Consider the following 26,507-nt stretch of genomic DNA (forward strand, 5'->3'; position numbering starts at 1 on the left):
CTCTTTTAAGGAGGAAGATAATAGGGCATAGCTTTCTGATGGTAGGGTTATAAGGAACTAGGGGGCCAGCGTAAAGGCAGCATTGTTGATTTTGATTTCCTTTCCTCTCTATTCCACTCAGCTTCTAAGTGTGTCTGATAATATTCCAGGTTCACATTACAAGGCAGGTGAATTTTCCTCAGCAGAAGCGCCAAGTGTTTTTCAAGGCGAGATACTGGCATCAGCAGCGACAAAACCACCGGGATCCAAGGTAAAAACGCTGGCTTGATCCAACCGCATCTCTAAGATATTTGAGTTTGGGGCGAGTAAACTTGCTTCCTGAAGAGACAACCGTAACGTCCCCGCCCCCTCTGGCCAGCTGGGGCCTGAGCCCGCCTGTGCGGCCGCGCGCCCCGCCCCTCCATCCCGCCGCCCGCCGCCCGCCTCCCGCCGCGATCTTGGCGGGAAGGCGCCAGTTGCTACTCAGCGGAAAGATGTCGGGGTCCTGCGCGGCGGCTGAGGAAAAGGCGGGCCCCAGACAGCGACCTCAGGTGAAGGTGAGAAGTGGGTGCGCCCCTGCCTCAGTCTTCCTGAGAGGTCGGCCGGGCACAGGCCCAGGAGGGCGTGAGGACTTGGCATCGGGCACTTGCCCACTCCAGAATTTTCCTGCTCCTTGGGGCAACCCTCAGCCTAACGGGTTTTTTGGGGTTTTGCTTTGAAAGGTGTGCGGAGACCCTGCCCAGGCTTTCCTCTCAGGAGCTTAGGCCTTCAGCGTTGAGGAAGGTTCTTAGCAGTAACCCTAGAAATAGTGTCCCGATGGGATTAAGGACTATGTATTTGCTTTTGCAGCAGTTGTCAGGTTCCGATTTTTGAAAGTTTCAGTTACTCAGAAACTGATAGTTGGGGTAGTCTCCTTAGTTACAAACTGTTGTCATTTTTATTGTTGTTCTGGCAGACTTATATGGGCAAGAAATGTGCCCAGTATAATAAATAATTCTATTCAGATTAATGAATTAGTTATCTACATTTTGGAGGGAAAAAAGCTGCCTTACAGTCTATAAGCTTGAATTTATGTTCTCATCATGAAATAGGAATTGAATTTATTTCCACAGATCTGTAAGAAAAGGCATACTTGTGTTTCTAATACTCTGTTTTCCTTTATTGACCTGAATAGGTGAATGAATATAAAGAAAATCAAAACATCGCTTACGTATCTGTGAGACCAGTACAGACTACAGTTTTAGAAAGAACAGCCAAGGCCTATCTTGTCCCCTTTTCACTCAGTAATTACAAACCAGACCAATTTAAGAGCCCCAAATCTCTATTAAATAAGAATTCTAACAATGAAGTGTTATGTAAGAAGACTAAAATAAAGAAAACTTGCAGAAGGATCTTAACTCCAAAAATGGAAGTCATATCTTCCAAGTCAGAATCTACTCTGCAAAAATCATTCTTAGATGTTCCTACTGAAAGTAAGCAACAACAGGAGAGCACTTCAAATACAGTGATTTTCAGTGTTGATGTGGAAAGCAGTCAGGATGGAGACAGTGATGAAGATACCACACCACGCCTGGTAAGAATTTAGTCACTAGCTTATTCAAATTTTCTTATTTTGAAATTTGAAGTTTTGGTAAGCTAAGGTTATCCAGGTTGTCTCTAGCTCAAATTATTTTATCATCTAATTTATGCTTATTTGAAATTTTATTTTTCGAATGTTTAACAGATAAACTCCTTGGGTTAATTTTGCTCTTGATTTTGATTTGTCAAGGAAAGGATTGACGTAATCTCCATCTTCCTCTCAGTTTATTGTGCATATTTTTGGAGTTTACTCATACTTCATAGTGTCTTGCTCACTTTTACATGTTTATGCACAGTGTATCAGAAGAAGTGGGCCTGTGGGACATAGAGCGTTTGATTGGCCCTTGATGTCAGGATACAGAAATCAGTATTAGTTGATTGCTTTGAGGTGCTGAATAATACTTTCTCTAAATACAAGAAGGAGGCAAATGATGGAATAGAGAAGATACATGATAAACACTGTTTAGTTCTATTTAAAATAATACTTGGAATCAATTTAAGGAATTAGGTATCTAATTCTTTTGGCTTCTATTGCTACAGGAGTGTTGTACTTCATTTAAAGGGATGAATTTTAGGCAAGACAAAATAAAACTATACCATGACAAACAGTTGATGGAACCAGAACAGAAATTGGTGGTGGGAAAGGGAGATAGGATAATTGAGATGTTGTTGTTATGAAATGGAAACTCAATCTTATGCTTTATTGTCCCAGAGGTGAGAACTGGAACCTATAGTGGGACAGTGTGGGGTAAGTCATAAATGCATTGGACTGGGGGTTGGATGCCCAGAGGTTTTAGGCATGGTCACGTCTAAGAAATCTTACGCCTTTATGGAAATCATCTTTACAGGGAGGGAATTGGATAAGATAAGTGGTTCTCAAATTTTAGCCTATGTCAGAATTATCTGGAGAGCTTGTTAAAACCGTGCTTCAGGGCTCCACCACTAGAGTTTCTGAATCAAGTTTTGGAGTGGAATATAGAATTACATGTCTAACACAGTTTCCTAGAGACACTGATGCTGTTGGCCCAGGACAGCACTTTGTGATAACCCTGGATTAGATTGTCTCTGTGGCTTTTTAGACTAAGGTTTTTACCACATGAGGCTAATGTAAAGCAGTTTTTAGTTTAGTATAAGGAAATAGGGTCAGAAATTAGAACATGAAATAGTGAGTACTGGTGATAGTTAAGTGGAGTTGTAAATTCTCCGCTTACATTTTCTTAGGACAAATTAAAAGATCTAATCTTTTTTATAGAACATTTCATTTTTTTATTCTCTTCCCTTTCGTTAATTATCGTTGTGGAATAAAATGACTAAGGCTTTCTGGCACATACTTTAGGCACAGTATTTAGTTTATAAACTTATATTTTCTAAATTGAAGGAAATCTCTTGTTACATCACAGACAGGTGTATTGGCCTGTAAGTCCAGAATTTTATTGTTTTCTGGAAAATTTGCTACTTTCTGTTAAATATTTTAACTCCATAAAACATTTCTTAACAGTTAATTTTTTTATTTTAAGAAAAATTTAGGCTTTCAGAAGAGTTCCAAAAATAGTACAGGTATCTTTCTCCTAAGCTTCCTCTTATATTAATATAGTACATAACCACAGAATGTTTATCAAACTAAGAAATTAACCTTGGTACAATACTATTGACTAAATAAAGTACAGAATTTTTTAGGATTTCACCAGTTTTATCACTAATGTCTCTTTTCTGTCCAGTGTCTAGTCTAGGATCACATAATACATTTAGTTGTCATTCTCTGTAGTCTCCTCCAGTCTGTGGCAATTTCTCAGTTTTTCATTTACCTTGAAGCTTTTGAAAAATACTGGACAGATATTATATATAATGTCTTTCTTTTTCTTCTTTTATAAACTAATTAATTAATTTATTAAGGTGTTACTGATACACACTCTTTCACATGAAAAAACAATGTGGTTACTACATTTACCCATGTTATCAAGTCCTGACCCATATCCCATTACAGTCACTGTCCATCAGTGTAATAAGATGCCACAAATTCAGTATTTGTCTTCTCTGTGCTACACTGTCTTCCCCGTGACCTGTCACATCATGTGTACTAAACATAATACCCTCAATTCCCTTCTCCCTCCCTCCCCACCCACCCTCCCACACTCTTACCCTTTGGGAACCACTAGTCCCTTTTTGGAGTCTGTGAGTCTGCTGCTGTTTTGTTCCTTCAGTTTTGCTTCGTTGTTATACTCCACAAATGAGAGAAATCATTTGGCACTTCTCTTTCTCCACGTGGCTTATTTCAGTGAGCATAATGTCCTCCAGCTCCGTCCATGTTGTTGCAAATGGTAGATTTGTTTCTTCCTTATGGCTGAATAGTATTCCATTGTGTATATGTACCACATCTTCTTTACCCATTCATCTACTGATGGACACTTAGGTTGCTTCCATATCTTGGCTATTATAAATAGTGCTGTGATAAACATAGGGGTGCACATGTCTTTTTGAATTTCAGAACTTATAATATTTGGGTAAATTCCAAGGAGTGGGATTCCCAGGTCAAATGGTATTTCTATTTTTAGTTTTTTGAGGAGCCTCTATATTACTTTCTACAATGGTTGAACTAGTTTACATTCCCACCAGCAGTGTAGGAGGGTTCCCCTTTCTCCGCATCCTTGCCAGCATTTATTCTTAGTCTTTTTGATCCTGGCCATTGTTACTTGTGTGAGGTGATATCTTATTGTGGTTTTAATTTGCATTTCCCTGATGATTAGTGATGTGGAGCATCTTTTCATATGTCTGTTGGCCATCTGAATTTCTTTTTTGGAGAATTGTCTCTTCATATCTTCCACCCATTCTTTATTATTTTTTTTCTTCTTTTTTTTTTTTTGAGAGGGCATCTCTCATATTTATTGATCAAATGGTTGTTAACAACAATAAAATTCAGTATAGGGGGGTCAATGCTCAGTGTACAATAATTAATCCATCTCAAGCCTAATTCTCGTCAGTCTCCAATCTTCTGAAGCATAACAAACAAGTTCTTACATGGTGAACGAATTCTTACATAGTGAATAAATTCTTACATGATGAACAGTACAAGGGCATTCATCACAGAAACTTACAGTTTTGATCACGCATTATGACCTATAAACAGTCTGGTCAAATATGAATATTCATTTGATTTTTGTACTTGATTTATATGTTGATCCCACATTTCTCCCTCTATTATTATTATTATTATTATTTTTAATAAAATGCTGAAGTGGTAGGTAGATGCAAGATAAAGGTAGAAAACATAGTTTAGTGCTGTAAGAGTGCAAATGTAGATGATCAGATGATCAGGTGTGTGCCTATGGACTAAGTATTAATCCAGGCTAGACAAGGGCAGCAAGACATCCACGGATGCAGATTTCTCTCAAAGCAGGGGGGGTGAGGTTCTGAGCCTCACCTCTGTTGATCCCCAAATTCTCACCTGATGCCCCCCTGTGACTGTGCCTGTCTTAGGTTGTTCCTCCCTTGAGGAATCTTACCCGTCTCTGGCTAACCAGTCATCTTCCGGGGCCATACAGGGAAATGTAAAGTTGGTAAGTGAGAGAGAAGCCATATTGTTTGAAAAGGTTAGCTTTTTACTTCTTTGCAGATTTATGCCCTGTGGCTACTATGCACAGCACTTGTCTCGAGGTATATTTACCACCTGGAGGAATTATGATACTCGGTAAATTCGATATGAGGCATGAATTCTATTTAAGGGTTGTAATTAGGAAGGAAGAAGAAAAGCTATAGAGGTAGCATATGGAAGGAAACATGGGAGGATTGATTATTTCTTTGACATATCTTCTTGTAGAGTACCTTAAGTATGTATAGGTTTTAAACTACTAACTAATTTGCACACACATATTAACATGATAGGAATACGGTGACATAAACAAAGCAAATTTATAATTACCATCCATCTCCAGTGAAGCCAAGAAAACCATTTAGGCACCCTAGGCATTTGTGAAAATTTATCTATGATATGGATATTGTCCAACTGTACTTGAACAATCAGACAAATTAAAGCAGCCCATTTCTGGGATCTGTTCACATCCCATATGTTCTTTTAACCATAGATAGTCTATAGTCATGAGATTTTGGAGTGCTACAACTTGCCCCCCTCCCAACTCCTGGTTGAGTTCCAACAGTACAGATCCGGTCAAATTCGTTGTCTCACTGTGTGCACATGCCAGCCTAGACATCTCCCTCCTCATTCCTATGGCAAGTCCAGGAGATGGTGGGCTGGATGCAGCCACAACCGCAGCATCGTCCGGATCCCTGTGGAGGCTTTTTGATGATCATCCCCCGGCACAAGTCCTCCAGAGAGTGCTGATGCCAGAAGCTCCTCCTCATATTGTATCTTAGTTCATTTTCTGGGTATCCAAACTAGGCCTTGATCTTCTGCATAGAAACAAACAGACCCTTTGCCCACACTTTGACGTGCCCTCTATACCACTGTGCAGAACTCATTGGAGGTAAGCACACAGGAACTGCTTTTTTTTTTTTTTTATTAAGAGAAAGGAATATTATTAGAAAAGAGTACCTCCATAGCTGATCATCTGACACCCTTTAAGTGATCAACATTAAGGATATTTAAAACATGCGTTGATCTTTGATTTACCAGTAGTTTTATCCTATCAAGGAGTAATCCCCCTTTTCTTTCTTTCTTTCTTTCTTTTTTTTTTTAAATTTTTAATCTATACTTACATGAAGAATACTATGTTTACTATGCTCCCCCCTATATGGGGTCCCCCCTAACAACTACATTACGGTTACTGTCCATCAGCTTAGCAAAATGTTGTAGAGTCACTACTTGTCCTCTCTGTGTTGTGCAGCCCACCCTCCCCTTTCTCCCTCCCCCCCATGCATGCTAATCTTAATACCCCCTTCTTCTCCCCCCCCCTTATCCCTCCCTACCCACCCAACCTCCCCAGTTCCTTTCCCTTTGGTACCTGTTAGTTCTGTAATTTGGGTTCTGTAATTCCGCTGCTGTTTTGTTCCTTCAGTTTTTCCTTTGTTCCTATACTCCTCAGATGAGTGAAATCATTTGGTATTTCTCTTTCTCCGCTTGGCTTATTTCACTGAGCATAATACTCTCCAGCTCCATCCATGCTGCTGCAAATGGTTGGATTTTTCCACTTCTTATGGTTGAGTAGTATTCCATTGTGTATATATATGTACCACATCTTCTTTATCCATTCATCTACCGATGGACATTTAGGTTGCTTCCAATTCTTGGCTATTGTAAATAGTGCTGCAATAAACATAGGGGTGCATCTGTCTTTCTCAAACTTGATTGCTGCGTTCTTAGGGTAAATTCCTAGGAGTGGAATTCCCGGGTCAAATGGTAGGTCCTTTTTGAGCATTTTGATGAACCTCCATACTGCTTTCCACAATGGTTGAACTAATTTACATTCCCACCAGCAGTGTAGGAGGGTTCCCCTTTCTCCACAGCCTCGCCAACATTTGTTGTTGTTTGTCTTTTGGATGGCAGCTATCCTTACTGGTGTGAGGTGATACCTCATTGTAGTTTTAATTTGCATTTCTCTGATAATTAGTGATGTGGAGCATCTTTTCATGTGTCTGTTGGCCATCTGTATTTCTTTTTTTTTTTTTTGAGGGCATCTCTCATTTATTCATCAAATGGTTGTTAACAACAATAAAATTCAGTATAGGGGGGTCAATGCTCAATGTACAATCATTAATCCATCTCAAGCCTAATTCTCGTCAGTCTCCAATCTTCTGAAGCATAACGAACAAGTTCTTACATGGTGAATGAATTCTTACATAGTGAATAAATTCTTACATGGTGAACAGTACAAGGGCATTCATCACAGAAACTTTCGGTTTTGATCACGCATTATGACCCATAAACAATCAGGTCAAATATGAATATTCATTTGATTTTTGTACTTGATTTATATGTTGATCCCACATTTCTCCCTCTATTATTATTATTATTATTATTTTTAATAAAATGCTGAAGTGGTAGGTAGATGCAAGATAAAGGTAGAAAACATAGTTTAGTGCTGTAAGAGGGCAAATGTAGGTGATCAGATGATCAGGTGTGTGCCTATGGACTAAGTATTAATCCAGGCTAGACAAGGGCAGCAAGACATCCATGGATGCAGAAGATTTCTCTCAAAGCAGGGGGGGTGAGGTTCTGAGCCTCACCTCTGTTGATTCCCAAATTCTCACCTGATGGCCCCCACGCGACTGTGCCTGTCTTAGGTTGTTCCTCCCTTGAGGAATCTTACCCGTCTCTGGCTAACCAGCCATCTTCCGAGGCCATACAGGGAAATGTAAAGTTGGTAAGTGAGAGAGAAGCCATATTGTTTGAAAAGGTTAGCTTTTTACTTCTTTGCAGATTTATGCCCTGTGGCTTCTATGCCCAGCACTTGTCTCGAGGTATCTTTACCACCTGGAGGAATTATGATACTCGGTAAATTCGATATGAGGCACGAATTCTATTTAAGGGTTGTAATTAGGAAAGAAGAAGAAAAGCTATAGAGGTAGCATATGGAAGGAAACATGGGAGGATTGATTATTTCTTTGACATATCTTCTTGTAGAGTACCTTAAGTATGTATAGGTTTTAAACTACTAACTAATTTGCACACACATATTAACATAATAGGAATACGGTGACATAAACAAAGTAAATCTATAATTACCATCCATCTCCAGTGAAGCCAAGAAAACCATTTAGGTACCCTAGGCATTTGCGAAAATTTATCTATGATATGATGGATATTGTCCAACTGTACGTGAACAATCAGACAAATTAAAGCAGCCCATTTCTGGGATCTGTTCACATCCCATATGTTCTTTTAACCGTAGATAGTCTATAGTCATGAGATTTTGGAGTGCTACAACTTGCACCCCTCCCAACTCCTGATTGAGTTCCAACAGTACAGATCCGGTCAAATTCGTTGTCTCACTGTATGCACATGCCAGCCTAGACATCTCCCTCCTCTTTCCAATGGCAAGTCCAGGAGACGGTGGGCTGGATGCAGCCAGAACCGCAGCATCGTCCGGATCCCTGTGGAGGCGATCATCCCCCTAGCGCAAGTCCTCCAGAGAGTGCTGATGCCGGAAGCTCCTCCTCATATCGTATCTTAGTTCATTTTCTGGGTATCCAAGCTAGGCCTTGGTCTTCTGCATAGAGACAAAGAGACCCTTTGCCCACACTTTGACATGCCCTCTATACCACTGTGCAGAACCCATTGTAGGTCAGCACACAGGAACAGCTTTTTTTTTTTTTTTTTTTATTAAGAGAAAGGAATATTATCAGAAAAGAGTACCTCCATAGCTGATCATCTGACACCCTTCAAGTGATCAACATTAAGGATATTTAAAGCATGCGTTGATCTTTGATTTACCAATAGTTTTATCCTATAAAGGAGTAATCCCCCTTTTCTTTCTTTCTTTTTTTTTTTTAATCTTTAATCTACACTTACATGAAGAGTACTATGTTTACTATGCTCTCCCCTATATCAGGTCCCCCCTAACAACCACATTACGGTTACTGTCCATCAGCTTAGCAAAATGTTGTAGAATCCCTACTTGTCCTCTCTGTGTTGTGCAGCCCACCCTCCCCTTTCTTCCTCCCCCCCCAGTTTTGCCAGCACCGTCTGTTGAAGAGACTGTCATTTTTCCATTGTATGTCCATGGCTCCTTTATCAAATAGTAATTGACCATATATGTTTGGGTTAATTTCTGGAGTCTCTAATCTGTTCCACTGGTCTGTGGCTCTGTTCTTGTGCCAGTACCAAATTGTCTTGAGTACTATGGCTTTGTAGTAGAGCTTGAAGTTGGGGAGTGAGATCCCCCCTACTTTATTCTTCTTTTTCAGGATTGCTTTGGCTATTCGGGGTCTTTGGTGTTTCCATATGAATTTTTGAATTATTTGTTCCAGTTCATTGAAGAATGTTCCTGGTAATTTGAGAGGGATTGCATCAAATCTGTATATTGCTTTGGACAGGATGGCCATTTTGACGATATTAATTCTTCCTATCCATGAGCATGGGATGAGTTTCCTTTTATTAGTGTCCCCTTTAATTTCTCTTAAGAGTGACTTGTAGTTTTCAGAGTGTAAGTCTTTCACTTCTTTGGTTAGGTTTATTCCTAGGTATTTTATTCTTTTTGATGCAATGGTGAATGGAATTGTTTTCCTGATTTCTCTTTCTATTGATTCATTGTTAGTGTATAGGAAAGCTACAGATTTCTGTGTGTTGATTTTGTATGCTGCAACTTTGCTGTATTCCGATATCAGTTCTAGTAGTTTTGGAGTGGAGTCCTTAGGGTTTTTTATGTACAGTATCATATCATCTGCAAATAGTGACAGTTTAACTTCTTCTTTACCAATATGGATTCCTTGTATTTCTTTGTTTTATCTGATTGCCGTGGCTAGGACCTCCAGTACTATGTTAAATAACAGTGGGGAGAGTGGGCTTTCCTGTCTGGTTCCCGATCTCAGAGGAAATGCTTTCAGCTTCTCGCTGTTCAGTATAATGCTGAACATTATACTGGTGGCTTCATAGAATGAGTTTGGGAGTATTCCCTCTTCTATTTTGTGGAACACTTTAAGGAGAATGGGTATTAATTACGTCTTTTCTGTGTGTCTGATAAAATTCCGAGGTAAATCCGTCCGGCCCCGGGGTTTTGTTCTTGGGTAGTTTTTTGATTACCGTTTCAATTTCTTTGCTCGTAATTGGTTTGTTTAACTTTTGTGTTTCTTCCTTGGTCAGTCTTGGGAGGTTGTATTTTTCTAGGAAGTTGTCCATTTCTTCTAGGTTTTCCAGCTTGTTGGCATATAGGTTTTCATAGTAGTCTTAATAATTCTTTGTATTTCTGTGGAGTCTGTCGTGATTTTTCCGTTCTCGTTTCTGATTCTGTTGATGTGTGTTGATTCTCTTTTTCTCTTAATAAGTTGGGCTAGAGGCTTACCTATTTTGTTTATTTTCTCGAACCAGCTCTTGGTTTTGTTGATTTTTGCTATTGTTTTATTTTTCTCAATTTTGTTTATTTCTTCTCTGATCTTTATTATGTCCCTCCTTCTGCTGACTTTAGGCCTCCTTTGTTCTTCTTTTTCCAGTTTTGATAATTGTGACATTAGACCATTTATTTGGGATTGTTCTTCCTTTTTTAAATATGCCTGGATTGCTATATACTTTCCTCTTAAGACTGCTTTCGCTGCGTCCCACAGAAGTTGGGGCTTAGTGTTGTTGTTGTCATTTGTTTCTATATATTCCTTGATCTCTATTTTGATTTGTTCATTGATCCATTGATTATTTAGTAGCATGTTGTTAAGCCTCCATGTGTTTTTGAGCGTTTTTGTTTTCTTTGTAGAATTTATTTCTACTTTTATACCTTTGTGGTCTGAAAAATTGTTTGGTAGAATTTCAATATTTTAGAATTTACTGAGGCTGTTTTTGTGAGCTAGTATGTTTTCTATTCTGGAGAATGTTCCATGTGCACTTGAGAAGAATGTATATCCTGTTGCTTTTGGATGTAGAGTTCTATAGATGTCTATTAGGTCCATCTGTTCTAGTGTGTTGTTCAGTGCCTGTGTGTCCTTACTTATTTTCTGCTCAGTGGATCTATCCTTTGGGGTGAGTGGTGTGTTGAAGTCTCCTACAATGAATGATTGCAGTCTATTTCCCTCTTTAGTTCTGTTAGTATTTGCTTCACATATGCTGGTGCTCCTGTATCGGGTGCATATATATTTAGAATGGTTATATCCTCTTGTTGGACTGAGCCCTTTATCATTATGTAGTATCCTTCTTTATCTCTTATTACTTTCTTTGTTTTGAAGTCTATTTTGTCTGATATTAGTACTGCAACCCCTGCTTTCTTCTCACTGTTGTTTGCCTGAAATATGTTTTCCATCCCTTGACTTTTAGTCTATGCTTATCTTTGGGTTTAAGGTGAGTTTCTTGTAAGCAGCATATAGATGGGTCTTGCTTTTTTATCCATTCTATTACTCTATGTCTTTTGATTGGTGCTTTAAGTCCATTTACATTTAGGGTGACTATTGAGAGATATGTACTTATTGCCATTTCAGGCTTTAGATTCGTGGTTACCAAAGGTTCAAGGTTAGCTTCTTTAGTATCTTACTGCCTAACTTAGCTCGCTTATTGAGCTGTTATATACACTGTCTGGAGATTCTTTTCTTCTCTCCCTTCTTATTCCTCCTCCTCCATTCTTCATATGTTGTGTGTTTTGTTCTGTGCTCTTTTTAGGGGTGCTCCCATCTAGAGCAGTCCCTGTAGGATGCCCTGTAGAGGTGGTTTGTGGGAAGCAAATTCCCTCAGCTTTTGCTTTTCTGGGAATTGTTTAATCCCTCCTTCATATTTAAATGATATTCGTGCTGGATACAGCAGTCTTGGTTCGAGGCACTTCTGTTTCATTGCATTAAGTATATCATGCCATTCTCTTCTGGCCTGTAGGGTTTCTGTCGAGAAGTCTGATGTTAGCCTGATGGGTTTTCCTTTATAGGTGACCTTTTTCTCTCTAGCTGCCTTTAAAACTCTTTCCTTGTCCTTGATCCTTGCCATTTTAATTACTATGTGTCTTGGTGTTGTTCTCCTTGGATCCTTTCTGTTGGGGGTTCTGTGTAATTCCATGGTCTGTTTGATTATTTCCTCCCCCAGTTTGGGGAAGTTTTCAGCAATTATTTCTTCAAAGAGACTTTCTATCCCTTTTCCTCTTTCTTCTTCTGGTACCCCTATAATACGAATGTTATTCCTGTTGGCTTGGTCACATAGTTCTCTTAGTGTTGTTTCATTCCTGGGATCCTTTTATCTCTCTCTATGTCAGCTTCTATACGTTCCTGTTCTCTGGCTTCTATTCCTTCAATGGCCTCTTGCATCTTATCCATTCTGCTTATAAATCCTTCCAGGGATTGTTTCACTTCTGTGATCTCCTTCCTGACATCTGTGATCTCCTTCCGGACTTCATCCCGCTGCTCTTGCATTTTCCTCTGCATCTCATCCCATTGCTCTTGCATTTTTCTCTGCATCTCTGTCAGCATGTTCATGATTTTTATTTTGAATTCTTTTTCAGGAGGACTGGTTAGGTCTGTCTCCTTCTCAGGTGTTGTCTCTGTGATCTTTGTCTGCCTGTAGTTTTGCCTTTTCATGGTGATAGAGATAGTTTGCAGAGCTGGTACGAGTGACCGCTGGAAGAGCTTCCCTTCTTGTTGGTTTGTGGCCTTCCTCTCCTGGGAGAATAGCGACCTCTAGTGGCTTGTGCTGGGCAGCTGTGTGCAGACAGGGCTTCTGCTTCCTGCCCGGTTGCTATGGGGTTTATCTCTGCTGTTGCTGTGGGCGTGGCCTGGCTGGGGCTGCTCCTCCAAAATGGTAGAGCCCCGTTGGAGGGGAGCAGCCCGGAGGCTATTTATCTCCGTAAGGGGCCTCTGTGCTCCCTGCTGCCCAGGGGGTTAGAGTGCCCAGAGATCCCCAGATTCTCTGCCTCTGGTGTAAGTGTCCTGTCCTGCCCCTTTAAGACTTCCAAAACGCACTCTCCAAACCAAAACAACAACAGCAACAATGAGAGAGAGAACAGAAAAATAAAAATAAAAAAATAAAGGAAAAACCACGCGATTTTTTTTTTGTCCTCAGGCACCGGTCCCAGGCACCCGCTCACTGGTCCTGCTGCACTGTCTCCCTAGCACCAGGGTCCCTGTCCCTTCAAGGCTTCCAAAAAGCACCCGCCCACCGGTCCCGCAGGGAAATATGCGCGATTTTCTTTGTCCTCAGGCGCCGTTCCCAGGCACCCGCTCACCAGTCCCGCCGCCCGGCCTCCCTAGCACCGGGGTCCCTGTCCCTTTAAGGCTTCCAAAAAGCACTCCCCAAAAAGAGAAAAAAAAAAAAGTGGGAGAACGTGCGATTTCCTCTGTCCTCAGGTGCTGGTCTCAGGCACCCGCCCACCGGTCCTGCTTCTCTGCCTCCCTAGCACCAGGGTTCCTGTCCCTTTAAGGCTTCCAAAAAGCACTCGCTAAAAAGAGAAAAAAAAGGGGGGGGGGGAAACGTGCGATTTCCTCCGTACTCAGGTGCCGGTCTCAGGCACCTGCCCACCGGTCCCGCAGGGAAAAACGCGGGATATTCTTTGTCCTCAGGCGCCGGTCCCAGGCACCCGCTCACCAGTCCCACTGCCCTGCCTCCCTAGCACCAGGGTCCCTGTCCCTTTAAGGCTTCCAAAAAGTGCTCACCAAAAAGAGAAGAAAAAAAGGGGAAAAACGCGTGATTTCCTCTGTCCTCAGGTGCCGGTCTCAGGCACCCGCCCACCGGTCCCGCAGGGAAAAACGCGGGATATTCTTTGTCCTCAGGCGCCGGTCCCAGGCACCCGCTCACCAGTCCCGCCGCCCTGCCTCCCTAGCACCGGGGTCCCTGTCCCTTTAAGGCTTCCAAAAAGCACTTCCCAAAAAGAGAAAAAAAAAAAGGGGAAAAACGCGCGATTTCCTCCGTCCTCAGGTGCCGGTCTCAGGCACCTGCCCACCGGTTCCGCAGGAAAAAATGTGGGATATTCTTTGTCGTCAGGCGCTGGTCCCAGGCACCCGCTCACCAGTCCTGCCACCCTGCCTCTCTAGCAACGGGGTCCCTGTCCCTTTAAGGCTTCCGAAAAGCACTCGCCAAAAAGAAAAACCGCTCCGATTTCTTTCCACTCGCCGGGAGCCTGGGGGAGGGGCGCTCGGGTCTCGCCGGGCCGGGGCTTGTATCTTACCCCCTTCCCAAGGCGCTGGGTTGTTGCAGGTGTGGATGTCGTCTGGATGTTGTCCTGTGTCCTCTGGTCTCTATTTTAGGAAGAGTTTTCTTTGTTATATTTTCATAGCTCTATGTGTTTTTGGGAGGAGATTTCCACTGCTCTACTCATGCCGCCATCCTGGCTCTCTTTATCTCTATTTTAATTTGTTCGTTGATCCATTGATTATTTAAGATCATGGTGTTAAGCCTCCATGTGTTTGTGGGCGTTTTTGCTTTCTTTGTACAATTTATTTCTTGTTTTGTACCTTTGTGGTCTTAAAAGTTGGTTGGTAGAATTTCAATCTTTTTTAATTTACTGAGGCTCTTTTTGTGGCCTAGTATGTGGTCTGTTCTGGAGAATGTTCCATGTGCATTTGAGAAGAATGTGTATCCTGTTGCTTTTGGACGTAGAGTTCTATAGATGTCTATTAGGTCCATCTGTTCTAGTATGTTGTTCAGTGCCTCTGTGTGCTTACTTATTTTCTGTGTGGTTGATCTGTCCTTCGGAGTGAATGGTGTGTTGAAATCTCCTAAAATGAATGCCTTGCATTCTGTTTCCTCCTTTATTTCTGTTAGTATTTGTTTCACATATGCTGGTGCTCCTGTGTTGAGTGCATATATATTTATAATGGTTATATCCTCTTGTTGGACTGACCCTTTTATCATTATGTAATGCCCTTCTTTATCTCTTGTTACTTTCTTTGTTTTGAAGTCTATTTTGTCTGATACTAGTACTGCAACACCTTTTTTCTCCGTATTGTTTCCATGAAATATCTTTTTCCATCCCTTGACTTTTATTCTGTGGATGTCTCTGGGTTTGAGGTGAGTCTCTTGTAAGCTGCATATAGAAGGGTCTTGTTTTTTTATCCATTCAGTGACTCTATAACTTCTGATTGGTGCATTCAGTCCATTTACATTTAGGGTGATTATCGATAGGTATGTATTTATTGCCATTTCAGGCTTTAGATTCATGGTTACCAAAGGTTCCAGGTTACTTTCCTTAGTATCTCAGAGTCTAACTTAACTCACTTAGTATGCAAACACATACACTCACTTAGTATTACAAACACAGTCTAAAGGTTCTTTTCTGTTTCTCCTCCTTTTTCTTCCTCCTCCATTCTTTATATATTATGTATCGAATTCTGTACTTGTTGTCTATTCCTTGATTGACTTTAGGGATAGTTAATTTAATTTTGCATTTGCTGAGTGATTAGCTGTTCTAGTTTTTTTACTGTGTTTTTATTACCTCTGGTGACAGCTGTTCAACCTCAGGAACACTTTCAGCTATAGCAGTCCCTCCAAAATAGACTGTAGGGATGGTTGTGAGAAGTAAATTCTCTCAACTTTTGCTTATCTGGAAATTGTTTAGTCCCTCCTTCAAATTTAAATGATAATTTTGCCAGATGAAGTAATCTTGGTTCCAGTCCCTTCTCCTTTATTACATTAAATACATCATGCCGCTCCCTTCTGGCTTGTAAGGTTTCTGCTGAGACGTCTGATGATAGCCTGATGGGCTTTCCTTTGTATGTGATCTTATTTCTGTCTCTGGCTGCTTTTAACAGTCTGTCCTTATCCTTGATCTTTTCCATTTTGATTACTATGTGTCTTGGTGTTGTTTTCCTTGGGTCCCTTGTGTTGGGAGATCTGTGCATCTCTATGGCCTGAGAGCCTATCTCCTTCCCCAGATTGGGGAAGTTTTCAGCAGTTACCTCCTCAAGGACACTTTCTATCCCTTTCTCTCTCTCTCTCTTCTTCTCCCGGTATCCCTATAATGCGAATATTGTTCCATTTGAATTGGTTACACAGTTCTCTCAATATTCTTTCATTCTTAGAGATCTTTTTTTCTCTCTGTGCCTCAGCTTCTTTGTATCCCTCTTCTTTATGTTCTATTTCATTTATTGTCTCCTCCACCATAGCCAACCTGCTTTTAATACCCTCCGTCATGCTCTTCAATGATTGGATCTCCGATCTGAATTCATTCTTGAGTTCTTGGATGTTTTTCCGTACCTCCATTAGCATGTTGATGATTTTTATTTTGAACTCACTTTCAGGAAGAGTCATGAGGTCCATATCATTTAAATCTTCTCGGGAGTTGCATTAGTAATTTTATTCTCGACCAGGTTTCTTTGGCGTTTTATATTTGTATATGGTGCCCTCTAGTGTCCAGAAGCTCTATTCTGGAGCTTCTCAGCCCCTGAAGCAATGCCGGGGTTGCAGGGGAGTGGTATTGGTGCCTGCGGGTAGGATAGAGCTGTTCCCTGCTTACCTGCTGCTGTGCCTGTCTCCACTGCCTGAATCAGTGGGCCGAGCACACAGGTATAAGCTTTTGTCCCAGAGCAGCCGAATACGGATCCCTGCTTTCCACAAGTGGCCGGGAATCCCTGTCTACCCAGGAACTCCGCCTGTCCCAGCTTTCCAACCCTGTAATCAGAGGAGTATTATGAAAGCACCATGAAATGTAGGTTTGTGCTCCCAGTGCAGATCTCCAGAGCTAGGTATTCAGTAGTCCCAAGCCTTCCATTCCCTCCCTGCTCTGTTTCTGTACCTCCCTCCAGTGAGCTGGGGTGGGGGAAGGACTTGGGTCCCGCCGGGCCACGGCTCTGGTACGTTACCCCATTCTGTGAGGTCTGCTGTTTCCTCCAGGTGTATGTAGTCTGACGCCATCCTCTTTCCTGTTGCTCTCTCAGGATTAGTTGCACCAACTATATTTTCTAATTGTATCCAGTTTTAGGAGGAATCCTCTGTCTCTCCTCTCATGCCACTATCTTTAATCCTTCTTCCAGATCATTTGTTTTTTTAATTGGGAAACCATACACATATCTTGTGATTATCCCAAGTTCTAACTCTCTCAACTCAATATCCAAGGCAGGATAGATTATGTGCTGTTGGGTAAGATAGCATGAAATAAGTAGAGCAGGTACAATCTGAAGACAAGTATACATGCAGAGAATAAGACACCTAATTTTGTTAGGTGCTTTTACTATGTATTGTGTAAAGTAACAATCTTCTTGGTGTAATTTTATAGGATGATTTTTCAGGATTGTCACCATACGAAAGGAAGAGACTGAAGAACATATCAGAAAATGCAGAGTTTTTTGCTTCTCTTCAGTTGTCTGAGGTTTGTATAGAGTTTCTAATTAAAACCAAAATGCCTTTCCTCTTGCTAGTAGGTCAATAAGATACTCATAGAATCAGGTTTCATAGTGTCAAATGAGAGAGAGTGAAATTAGGAGCAAGTTTTATACTTAATAGAAAGAGGTTTACCATATTTTATTTATTCCAGGACATTTTTTTTTTCATTGTAATGTTTTTAAAGTTAACATCTTGAAACTATAACTCTTCCTTTTGGTAATACATAAAATAATGGTATTTTTGGAATGGTTGTCTTGGTTTCAGAGGAACAGGCATGTTCCAAGTGGTTGCTTTAAGTAAAGGATAAAGGAGAAGTGGGAGGGATGGGTTGAGAGATGTGTTGTAGAGTAGTGAGAGGACAGATATTTTCTTTTCTTTTTTTTTAAATCTTAAGCTTTAAGAGTAGATATATTTTGTATAAGGAGCTTTAAGGCTAAATGGCCCAGATGTATGCTGTTTTGTAATCATTATGACTAAAGGTATAATTTACATTGGTGTCTTCACATAGGGGAAAAACAATTATGATTTGATTTATAACTTGTAACTCTTCTGGAAAATATAAAAGTAGGATTGCCTCTAGTAGAAGTTAAACCTTTTAATTTGTAGTAGTGTATTTGATTGAATGTTTAATGTTTAAGCATGTAAACTCATAGCAGCTTGGTCCAACATATCAGAATGTCAGTACTTTAGACAGTTTTATGTAGTTGCCAATATTATTGATAGTATGTATTGTCTTGTCTCATGTCTACTACCAAGAGTAGGTGTATCTTAAGGATCTTTATTTCCTGTATAGATCTATGGTTAGCATGGATAAAGTAGCAGATACTTAATATTTTAAAAGGTAAGCTTGTAATTAAAAGATAGTATTTTTATATGTATACATTTTATGTATTTGTAGTCAGCTGCAAGGCTCCGTGAAATGATAAAGAAGACACATCCTCCTGAATCCAAAAGGTAAAAGATTTGGTTTACAATGTCTGTACCATGATACATTGCTGAATTGTTTTATAACTTGGAAAAATGGTTCAGCATAGTAAAATAACTAACAGAATAGAAACTCTGTAATTTAATCTTAATCCTTATAGGGTCTCTGAGAGAATGCTACCTTTCAGTAACTGTAAAGTTCTCATCTTTATCAAAGGAATAGGGAGGAAATAGAATCTTGAGAGCTGAATTTTTAAAATATGTATTGTTGCTGCAAATGGTGATCTTTATTTCCACTAAATTATTCTTATTTTTGCCTAGAAAACTGTTATACTTAAAGGGTCTCTACTTTTTTTTAGTTTTTCTGGCCATCTTTTTGCTTGTCAATTTGTTTATTCTTTCCCATGCCTAGAATAAAGGAAGGAAATAGTGAACATCTATGAAATACAGTGCAGTGACCAAAAAATTTTATCCTGTATTATCTCATTTAATTCTGACAGTAGTTAGATGTGGGCTATTATATATCTATTTTTTTGAGATAGAAAACAACCTCAAAGAGGTAAAGTAATTTACACAAGGTCAAAATAGCTAAGTGGAACCTTCAGGATTTGAAAGCTAGGATTTTTTTAGTTTACGTTCTCTCTGCAGTTTAGCAGTGTTTGTGTATAAATGAAGAAACTAAAAATCTTGATATCATTGGATCATTTGTTTAGTGCTAGATTGCTAATGAAATGTAGTATCATTTAATTGGCTTGATTCCAGTATAGGTCAATGAGCTTGAGAAGAGCTAAACCTTTATCTTGACCACGTATTTGTGAGTATGAAAAGTTATAAGGGGGATATCATTAATCTTGGAAAACAGTAGCACTGATTTTCTTTCCAGCTGATCAGTAGCTTTACATTTTCTTATTTTTTTGAAGTCTGATATTATCTATTTGTTAGTCAAAAAAATCTCACTTTTGACTGGATTCAGACTTAGACATAGAAGCTCTCAGAGAGGACAGCTTCTGTCTCTTGGCAGTCTGTTTCTGGTATTTTTCTTGGCCAAAAGTTTAGCATATTCTGCAGCCTCTTCCTTATTCTTCTTAGTCTGCTGTTTCATCAGAGCAATACGCTGATGTTTGTGTTGCAGGACATGTAGAGTAACAAGATGCTGAATCTTAGTTGCTTTGATCCTAGGTTTGTTACCTTCTTGTTTAGGGGTTTCTCACAACATACTGGTGTACAACTTCTTTACAGAGATTGAGAAGTCTGCAGATTCTGCTAACTCTTTTGGGTCCCAGGGAACAAGGCACAGTAGTATCAGTGAGCCCAGAAATAGCCTTCTCCCCTTTTTTTACTTTGACACCACTCAAAGGAGCATCCACAGTGCAACCCCTGAACAGATTTGCACTTGCTTTCTCCAGTCCTTGGTCTGTAGCAGACATGTCCCTCACTTAGTAGGCAGACATGGTCATGGGTCAAGATGCCCTGTTTTCATGGGTAAACCTTGTTTGTCATTCCCACTACTGCTTTGGTTTGTTTAAGTTTTGTGTTTCTTCCTTGGTCAGTCTTGGAAGGTTGTATTTTTCTAGGAAGTTGTCCATTTCTTCTAGGTTTTCCAGCTTGTTAGCATATAGGTTTTCATAGTAGTCTTTAATAATTCTTTGTATTTCTGTGGAGTCTGTCATGATTTTTCCATGCCCCACTACTGCTTTGGACCACATAACCCTTCCAGTCTTTACCCGGAGCATCAGTAGCAACTTTTGTTGCCATATGCTTCTTGTAAAAGGTACAAAGTTTGTGTTCATTGTCCATTTCAATGAGTTTTTGGCAGCCAGTGGCTGGAAGAGATGTTCAGCTTCATCTTCAAGCAGCTGACCACCTCTGAGGTGCCATGAAAAAGAGCTACCTTTGCATATTTCTTATTAGCAAAACTGATGGTTTCCTAGATCACCTGTCTCAAAGTTTCAACAGTTAGTAGTTGTATATATAATAGTCTCAAGTTGGTAGAGTAGAAGTTACATAGAGTAAAAGTTACATAGAGGGAAGAGCATGGCTTTTGAAATTTGACAAACTCGATTTCAGGTTTCAGTTCAGCAACTTACAACTGTGGTATTATCTTTGGACAATTTACATGATTTTTCTTCCCTCATTTCTGAAGTTGGCATTATGCCAATCCAGAGTTTAAAAATTTTAAATTATTAAATATACATACAAAAGAAGCACATATAAAATATTTGTGTAGGTAAAAAGTAATAGTAATATGCCATCCAAGTACCTGCTATTCAGGCTAATAGAAATTATAATACCTTTGAAGGCCCATATATATATATATATATATATATATATATACCTTGTCTCTATACACAATCACTATGCTGAATTTTGTGATGATTGCTCCTTGGATTTATTTGCTGTTTTACCATCTATGAATGTATTCTTAAATAATATGTTGTTTAGTTTTGTCTGTTTTGATATTCACATACAATGTTATGCCATTTTTATGTTCTTACGGGATTTTCTCATTTGCTCCTTTATATCTTTGTTTTAAAATTCACTCATATTGATGTGTACAGCTTTATTTCATTCATTTTTTTCTGCTGTGAATGTACTATGATTTATTCTACTGTCAATAGACAGTTGTCTCCAGATTTTCATTTTTATGAAGAATGAAGCTCTGAACATTTTTGCATCTCTTGGTGCCTATGTATGAAATTTCATTAAAGTAGGATTCTCTAGGAGGAGTATGCGAGAACTCAGATTATTTAATATGCTGAGGCTTTTTTTGAAGATTAAATGAGGTATTGAATGCTTAGTACAGTTTCTACAACATAATACCCTGTGAATAAATAATGGTTTCTACTAGTTCTTCTAACCTAGTATGGACTGTATTTTGAGATTTTTGCATATGAAGTTTTGCAGGTAATGTCAGACGCCTCTCTTTTCCCAACATTTAAAAATGGACTCCTTTTTTAAAAAAATTTTTTATTAAGGTATTATTAATATACACTCTTATGAAGGTTTCACATGAAAAAACAATGTGATTGCTACATTTACCCATATTATCAAGTTCCCACCCATACCCCAATGCAGTCACTGTCCATCAGTGTAGCAAGATGCCACAGATGCAGTATGTGCCTTCTCTGTGTTACACTGTTCTCCCCGTGATCCCCTACACCGTGCATACTAAACATAATACCATTCAATCCCCTTCTCCCTGCATCCACACCTGTCCTTCCAGACCCCTCCCCTTTGGTAACCACTACTTCCTTCTTGGAGTCTCTGAGTCTCCTGCTATTTTGTTCCTCCAATTTTGCTTCGTTGTTATACTCCACAGATGAGGGAAATCATTTGGCACTTGTCTTTCTTCACGTGGCTTATTTCACTGAGCATAATGTCCTCAAGCTCCATCCATGCTGTTGCAAATGGTAGGATTTGTTCTTCCTTATGGCTGAATAGTATTCCATTGTGTATATGTACCACATCTTTTTTCTCCATTCATTTACTGATGGACATTAGGTTGCTTCCATATCCAAAAAGTGCTGCAATAAACATAGGGGTGCACATATCTTTTTGAATTTCAGAATTTGTAATCTTTGGGTAAATTCCAAGGAGTGGGATTCCCGGTTCAAATGGTATTTGTATTTTTAGTTTTTTGAGGAACCTCCATATTGCTTTCCATAATGGTTGAACTAGTTTACATTCCCACCAGCAGTGTAGGAGGGTTCCCCTTTCTCCGCATCCTCTCCAGCATTTGTTGTTCTTAGTCTTTTTGATGCTGGCCATCCTTACTGGTGTGAAGTGATATCTCATTGTGGTTTTAATTTGCATTTCCCTGATGATTAGTGATGTGGAGCATCTTTTCATGTGTCTGTTGGCCATCTGAAATTTTTCTTTAGAGAACTGTCTCTTCATATACTTTGCCCATTTGTTAATCAGGTTATTTGCTTTTTGGGTGTTGGAGCGTGTAAGTTCTTTATATATTTTGGATGTTAACCCCTTGTCAGATATGTCATTTACAAATATATTCTCCCAAACCATAGGATACCTTTTTGTTTTGTAGATGGTGTCCTTTGCCGTACAGAAACTTTTTAGTTTGATGTAGTCCCATGAGTTTGTTTATTGTTTATTTAGGAGCATGTTGTGAAGCCTCCATGTGTTCATGGGATTTTTCATTTTCTTTGTGTAATTTATTTCTAGTTTCATACCTTTGTGGTCTGAAAAACAGGTTGGTACAATTTCAATCTTTTTGAATTTACTGAGGTTCTTTTTGTGGCCTAGTATATGATCTATTTTTGAAAATGTTCCATGTGTACTTGAGAAGAATGTGTATTCTGCTGCTTTTGGGTGTAGAGTTCTTTAGATGTCTGTTAGGTCTATCTGTTCTAATGTGTCATTTAGTGCCTCTGTGTCCTTATTTATTTCTGTCTGGTTGATCTATCCTTCAGAGTGAGTGGAGTGTTGAAGTCTCCTAGAATGAATGCATTGCATTCTATTTCCCCTTTTAATTCAGTTAGTATTTGTTTCACATATGTAGGTGCTCCTGTGTTGGGTGCATAGATATTTATAATGGTTATATCTTCTTGTTGGATTGACCCCTTTATCATTATGTAATGTTCTTCTTTGTCTCATCTGACTTTCTTTGTTTTGAAGTCTATTTTGTCTGACAGAAGTACTGCAGCTCCTTCTTTTTTCTCTCGATTAGTTGCATGAAATACCTTTTTCATCCCTTCACTTTTAGTCTGTGTATGTCTTTGGGAACATTTTCAAGAATAGATCATTATACTAGGCCACAGGAGTCTCTTGTATGCCACATATAGATGGGTCTTGTTTTTTTTATCCATTCAGTGACTCTATATCTTTTGATTGATGCATTCAGTCCATTTACATTTAGGGTGATTATCGATAGGTATGTACTTATTGCCATTGCAGGCTTTAGATTCGTGGTTACCAAAGGTTCATGGTTAACTTCCTTACTATCTAAGACTGTAACTTAACTCACTTAATATGCTATTACAAACACAATCTAAAGGTTCTTTTCTTTTTCTTCTCCTTTTTCTTCCTCCTCCATTCTTTATTAGGTATTATATTCTGTACTCTTTGTTTATCCCTTGATTGACTTTGGGGATAGTTAATTTAATTTTGCATTTGCTTAGTAATTAGCTGTTCTACTTTCTTTACTGTGGTTTTATTACCTCTGGTGACAGCTATTTAACCTTAGGAACACTTCCATCTATAGCAGTCCCTCCAAAATACAGTGTAGAGATGGTTTGTGGGAAGTAAATTCTCTCAACTTTTGTTTATCTGGAAATTGTTTAATCTCTCCTTCAAATTTAAATGATAATCTTGCCAGATAAAGTAATCTTGGTTCAAGGTCCTTCTGCTTCATTGCATTAAATATATCATGCGACTCTCTTCTGGCCTGTAAGGTTTCTGCTGAGAAGTCTGATGATAGCCTGATGGGCTTTCCTTTGTATGTGATCTTATTTCTGTCTCTGGCTGCTGTTAGCAGTCAGTCCTTATCCTTGATCTTTTCCATTTTAATTACTATATGTCTTGGTGTTGTCTTCCTTGGGTCTCTTGTGTTGGGAGGTGTGTGGATCTCCATGGCCTGAGAGACTATCTCCTTCCCCAGATTGGGTAAGTTTTCAGCAGTTACCTCCTCAAAGACACTTTCCATCCCTTTTTCTCTCTCTTCTTCTGGTATCCCTATAATATGAATATTGTTCTGTTTGGATTGGTCACACAGTTCTCTCAATATTCTTTCATTCTTAGAGATCCTTTTTCTCTCTGTGCCTCAACTTCTTTGTATTCCTCTTCTCTAATTTCTATTTCATTTATTGTCTCCTCCACCGTATCTAATCTGCTTTTAATACCCTCCATTGTGCCCTTCAATAATTGGATCTCTGACCAGAATTCATTCCTGAGTTCTTGAATATCTTTCCATACCTCCATGAGCATGTTCATGATTTTTATTTTGAACTCCCTTTCAGGAAGATTCATGAAGTCCATGTTGTCTTTTTCAGGAGTTATATTAATTTTACTCTGAACCAGGTTCCTTTGGTGTTTCATATTTGTATATGGCACCCTCTAGTGTCCAGAAGCTCTACTCTCTGGAGCTGCTCAGACCCTGAAGCAGTGTCAGGGGTCGCAGGGGAGTGTTATTGGTGCCTGGGTGGAGGAAAGAGCTGTTTCCTGTTTCCCGGCTGCTATGCCTGTCTAGACTGCCTGAACCAGTGGGCTGAAGCACACACTTATAAGCCTCTATGCTTTGCGTTTGTCATTGCTGTGGACCGATATTCCCTCTGGCTGGCCTAATGCCAGGGTAGGGTTTGCCGAGCCAGGTGGGGCTGGCCAGGAGAAAGGTGCAGTAGTCCTTTCTACACAGTCCTTGGAGCTGTTTAGACAGCCAGGGAGCTGGAGCATCTGAAAATCGTGAAAGCTCCCAACCTGCTGGGCAGAGTGCACCCAGTCAATTTTGTCTACCTGTCCTTTCTCCTGAGCAGTAAGCTCTGTGCAATCCTTGCTCCTTTAGCAGCCCTCTTGCTAAGGGCTTCCTTGTTAGGAAGTCTCTCAGACTGGCCGCCTTTCTTTTGTCCTAGAGCAGCCGGAGATGGATCTCTGCTTTCCACAAGCGGCTGGTATCTCAGTCTCTCCAGGATTTCTGCCTGTCTTAGCTTTCCAATCCCCTAATCACGAGAGTATCATGAAAGCACCATGAAATGTAGGTTTGTTGCTCCCAGAGCAGATCTCTGGACTTAAGTATTCATCAGTCCCAGGCCTCCACTCTGTCCCCACTCTGTTTCTCTTCCTCCTGTCAGTGAGCTGGGGTGGGGAAAGTGCTTGGGTCCTGACAGGCCCACAGCTTTGGTATATTACCCTGTTCTGTGAGGTCTGCTCTTTTCTCCAGGTGTATGCAGTCTGGTACAGCCCTCTTTCCTGTTGCTCTTTCAGGATTAGTTGTATTAATTATATTTTCATATTATATGCAATTTTAGGAGGAAGCCTCTTTCTGACCTCTCATGCCGCCATCTTAGGACTCCTTTTTTTAAGAGTTAATTTTTTAGAGCAGTTAGGTTCACAGCAAAATTGAAAGGAAGGTACAGAGATTTCCCATATATTCCCTACTCCTACACATGCATATCCTCCCCTATTGTCAACATCACTTACCAGAATGGTACATTTGTTACCATGGATGAACCTACATTGACACATCATAATCACCCAGGCACCATAGTTTACCTTGGTGTTCACTCTTGGTGTTGGTGTTGTACTGTGTGTGCTTTTGTACAAACGTATATATAACAAGATGTATCCATCATTATGGTATTATACACAGTATTTTCACTGCCCTGGAAAAATCCTCTGTGCTCTGTCTTTTCATCCAACCTCTAGCAACCACTGATGTTTTCACTCCTTCCAAAGTTTTCCCTTTCCCAGAATGTCATATAGTTAGAATCATACACTGTGTAGTCTTTTCATATTGGCTTCCTTCACTTAATAATATGCATTTAAGTTTGTTCCATGTTTTTTCATGGAAGATCATTTCTTTTTAGCATAGAATAATATTCCACCATTTGGAATTACCTCAGTTTAATTATCCACTTACCTACTTAAGGACATCTTGGTGGCTTCCAAGTTTTGGCATTTATGAACGAACCTACTCTAAACATCTGAGTGCAGGTTTTGTGCGGACATAAATTTTCAATACCAAGAAGTATGATTGCTGGATTATACGGTAAGAGTATGCTTAGTTTGTTTAAACCACCGAACTTTCTTCCAAAGTGTATGTCCCATTTTGTATTCACACCAGCAGTGAATGATGGCTCCTGTTGCTCCATATTCTCACCAGCATTTGGTGGTGTCAGAGCTCTGGATTTTGGCCATTTTAATAGATGTATAATAGTACCTCACTGTTGTAATTTGCATTTCTCCAATGATATATGAGTGGAACATCTTTTCATATGCTTATTTGCCATCTGTATGTCTTATTTGGTTAGGTGTTTGTTAAGGTCTTTGGCCCATTTTTTAATCAAGTTATTATTATTATTTTTTTTAGAATGTGCTTTTTTATTTCAAGAAATATATACATATATTATTAAAATCCTAGTTCACTAGATGAGGAAACTGAAACATTAAGAGATATTGCCATGCTAAAGTTCAC

The 26,507-nt window shown here is 39.7% G+C and overlaps 1 protein-coding gene and 1 pseudogene across 2 annotated transcripts in view; one reads left to right on the forward strand and one right to left on the reverse strand.

Moving 5' to 3' along the window:
- The first annotated feature begins 257 nt into the window (after positions 1-257).
- The window catches only part of WDR76 (WD repeat domain 76), an 85,681-nt gene continuing 59,431 nt past the window's right edge, over positions 258-26,507 (forward strand). For both annotated transcript variants that reach the window (XM_037018803.2, XM_037018802.2), the window contains exons 1-4: positions 258-536; positions 1,154-1,552; positions 17,331-17,423; positions 18,336-18,391. In XM_037018803.2, the coding sequence (XP_036874698.1) occupies positions 474-536; positions 1,154-1,552; positions 17,331-17,423; positions 18,336-18,391 (611 nt within the window). In that variant the 5' untranslated portion in view covers positions 258-473. The remainder of the gene's footprint in view (positions 537-1,153; positions 1,553-17,330; positions 17,424-18,335; positions 18,392-26,507) is intronic.
- On the reverse strand, positions 18,467-20,207 carry LOC108390183 (small ribosomal subunit protein eS6-like; annotated as a pseudogene).

Source organism: Manis javanica, chromosome 8 (genome assembly GCF_040802235.1).
Source record: "Manis javanica isolate MJ-LG chromosome 8, MJ_LKY, whole genome shotgun sequence".
In the NCBI taxonomy this organism is placed as follows: Eukaryota; Metazoa; Chordata; class Mammalia; order Pholidota; family Manidae; genus Manis; species Manis javanica.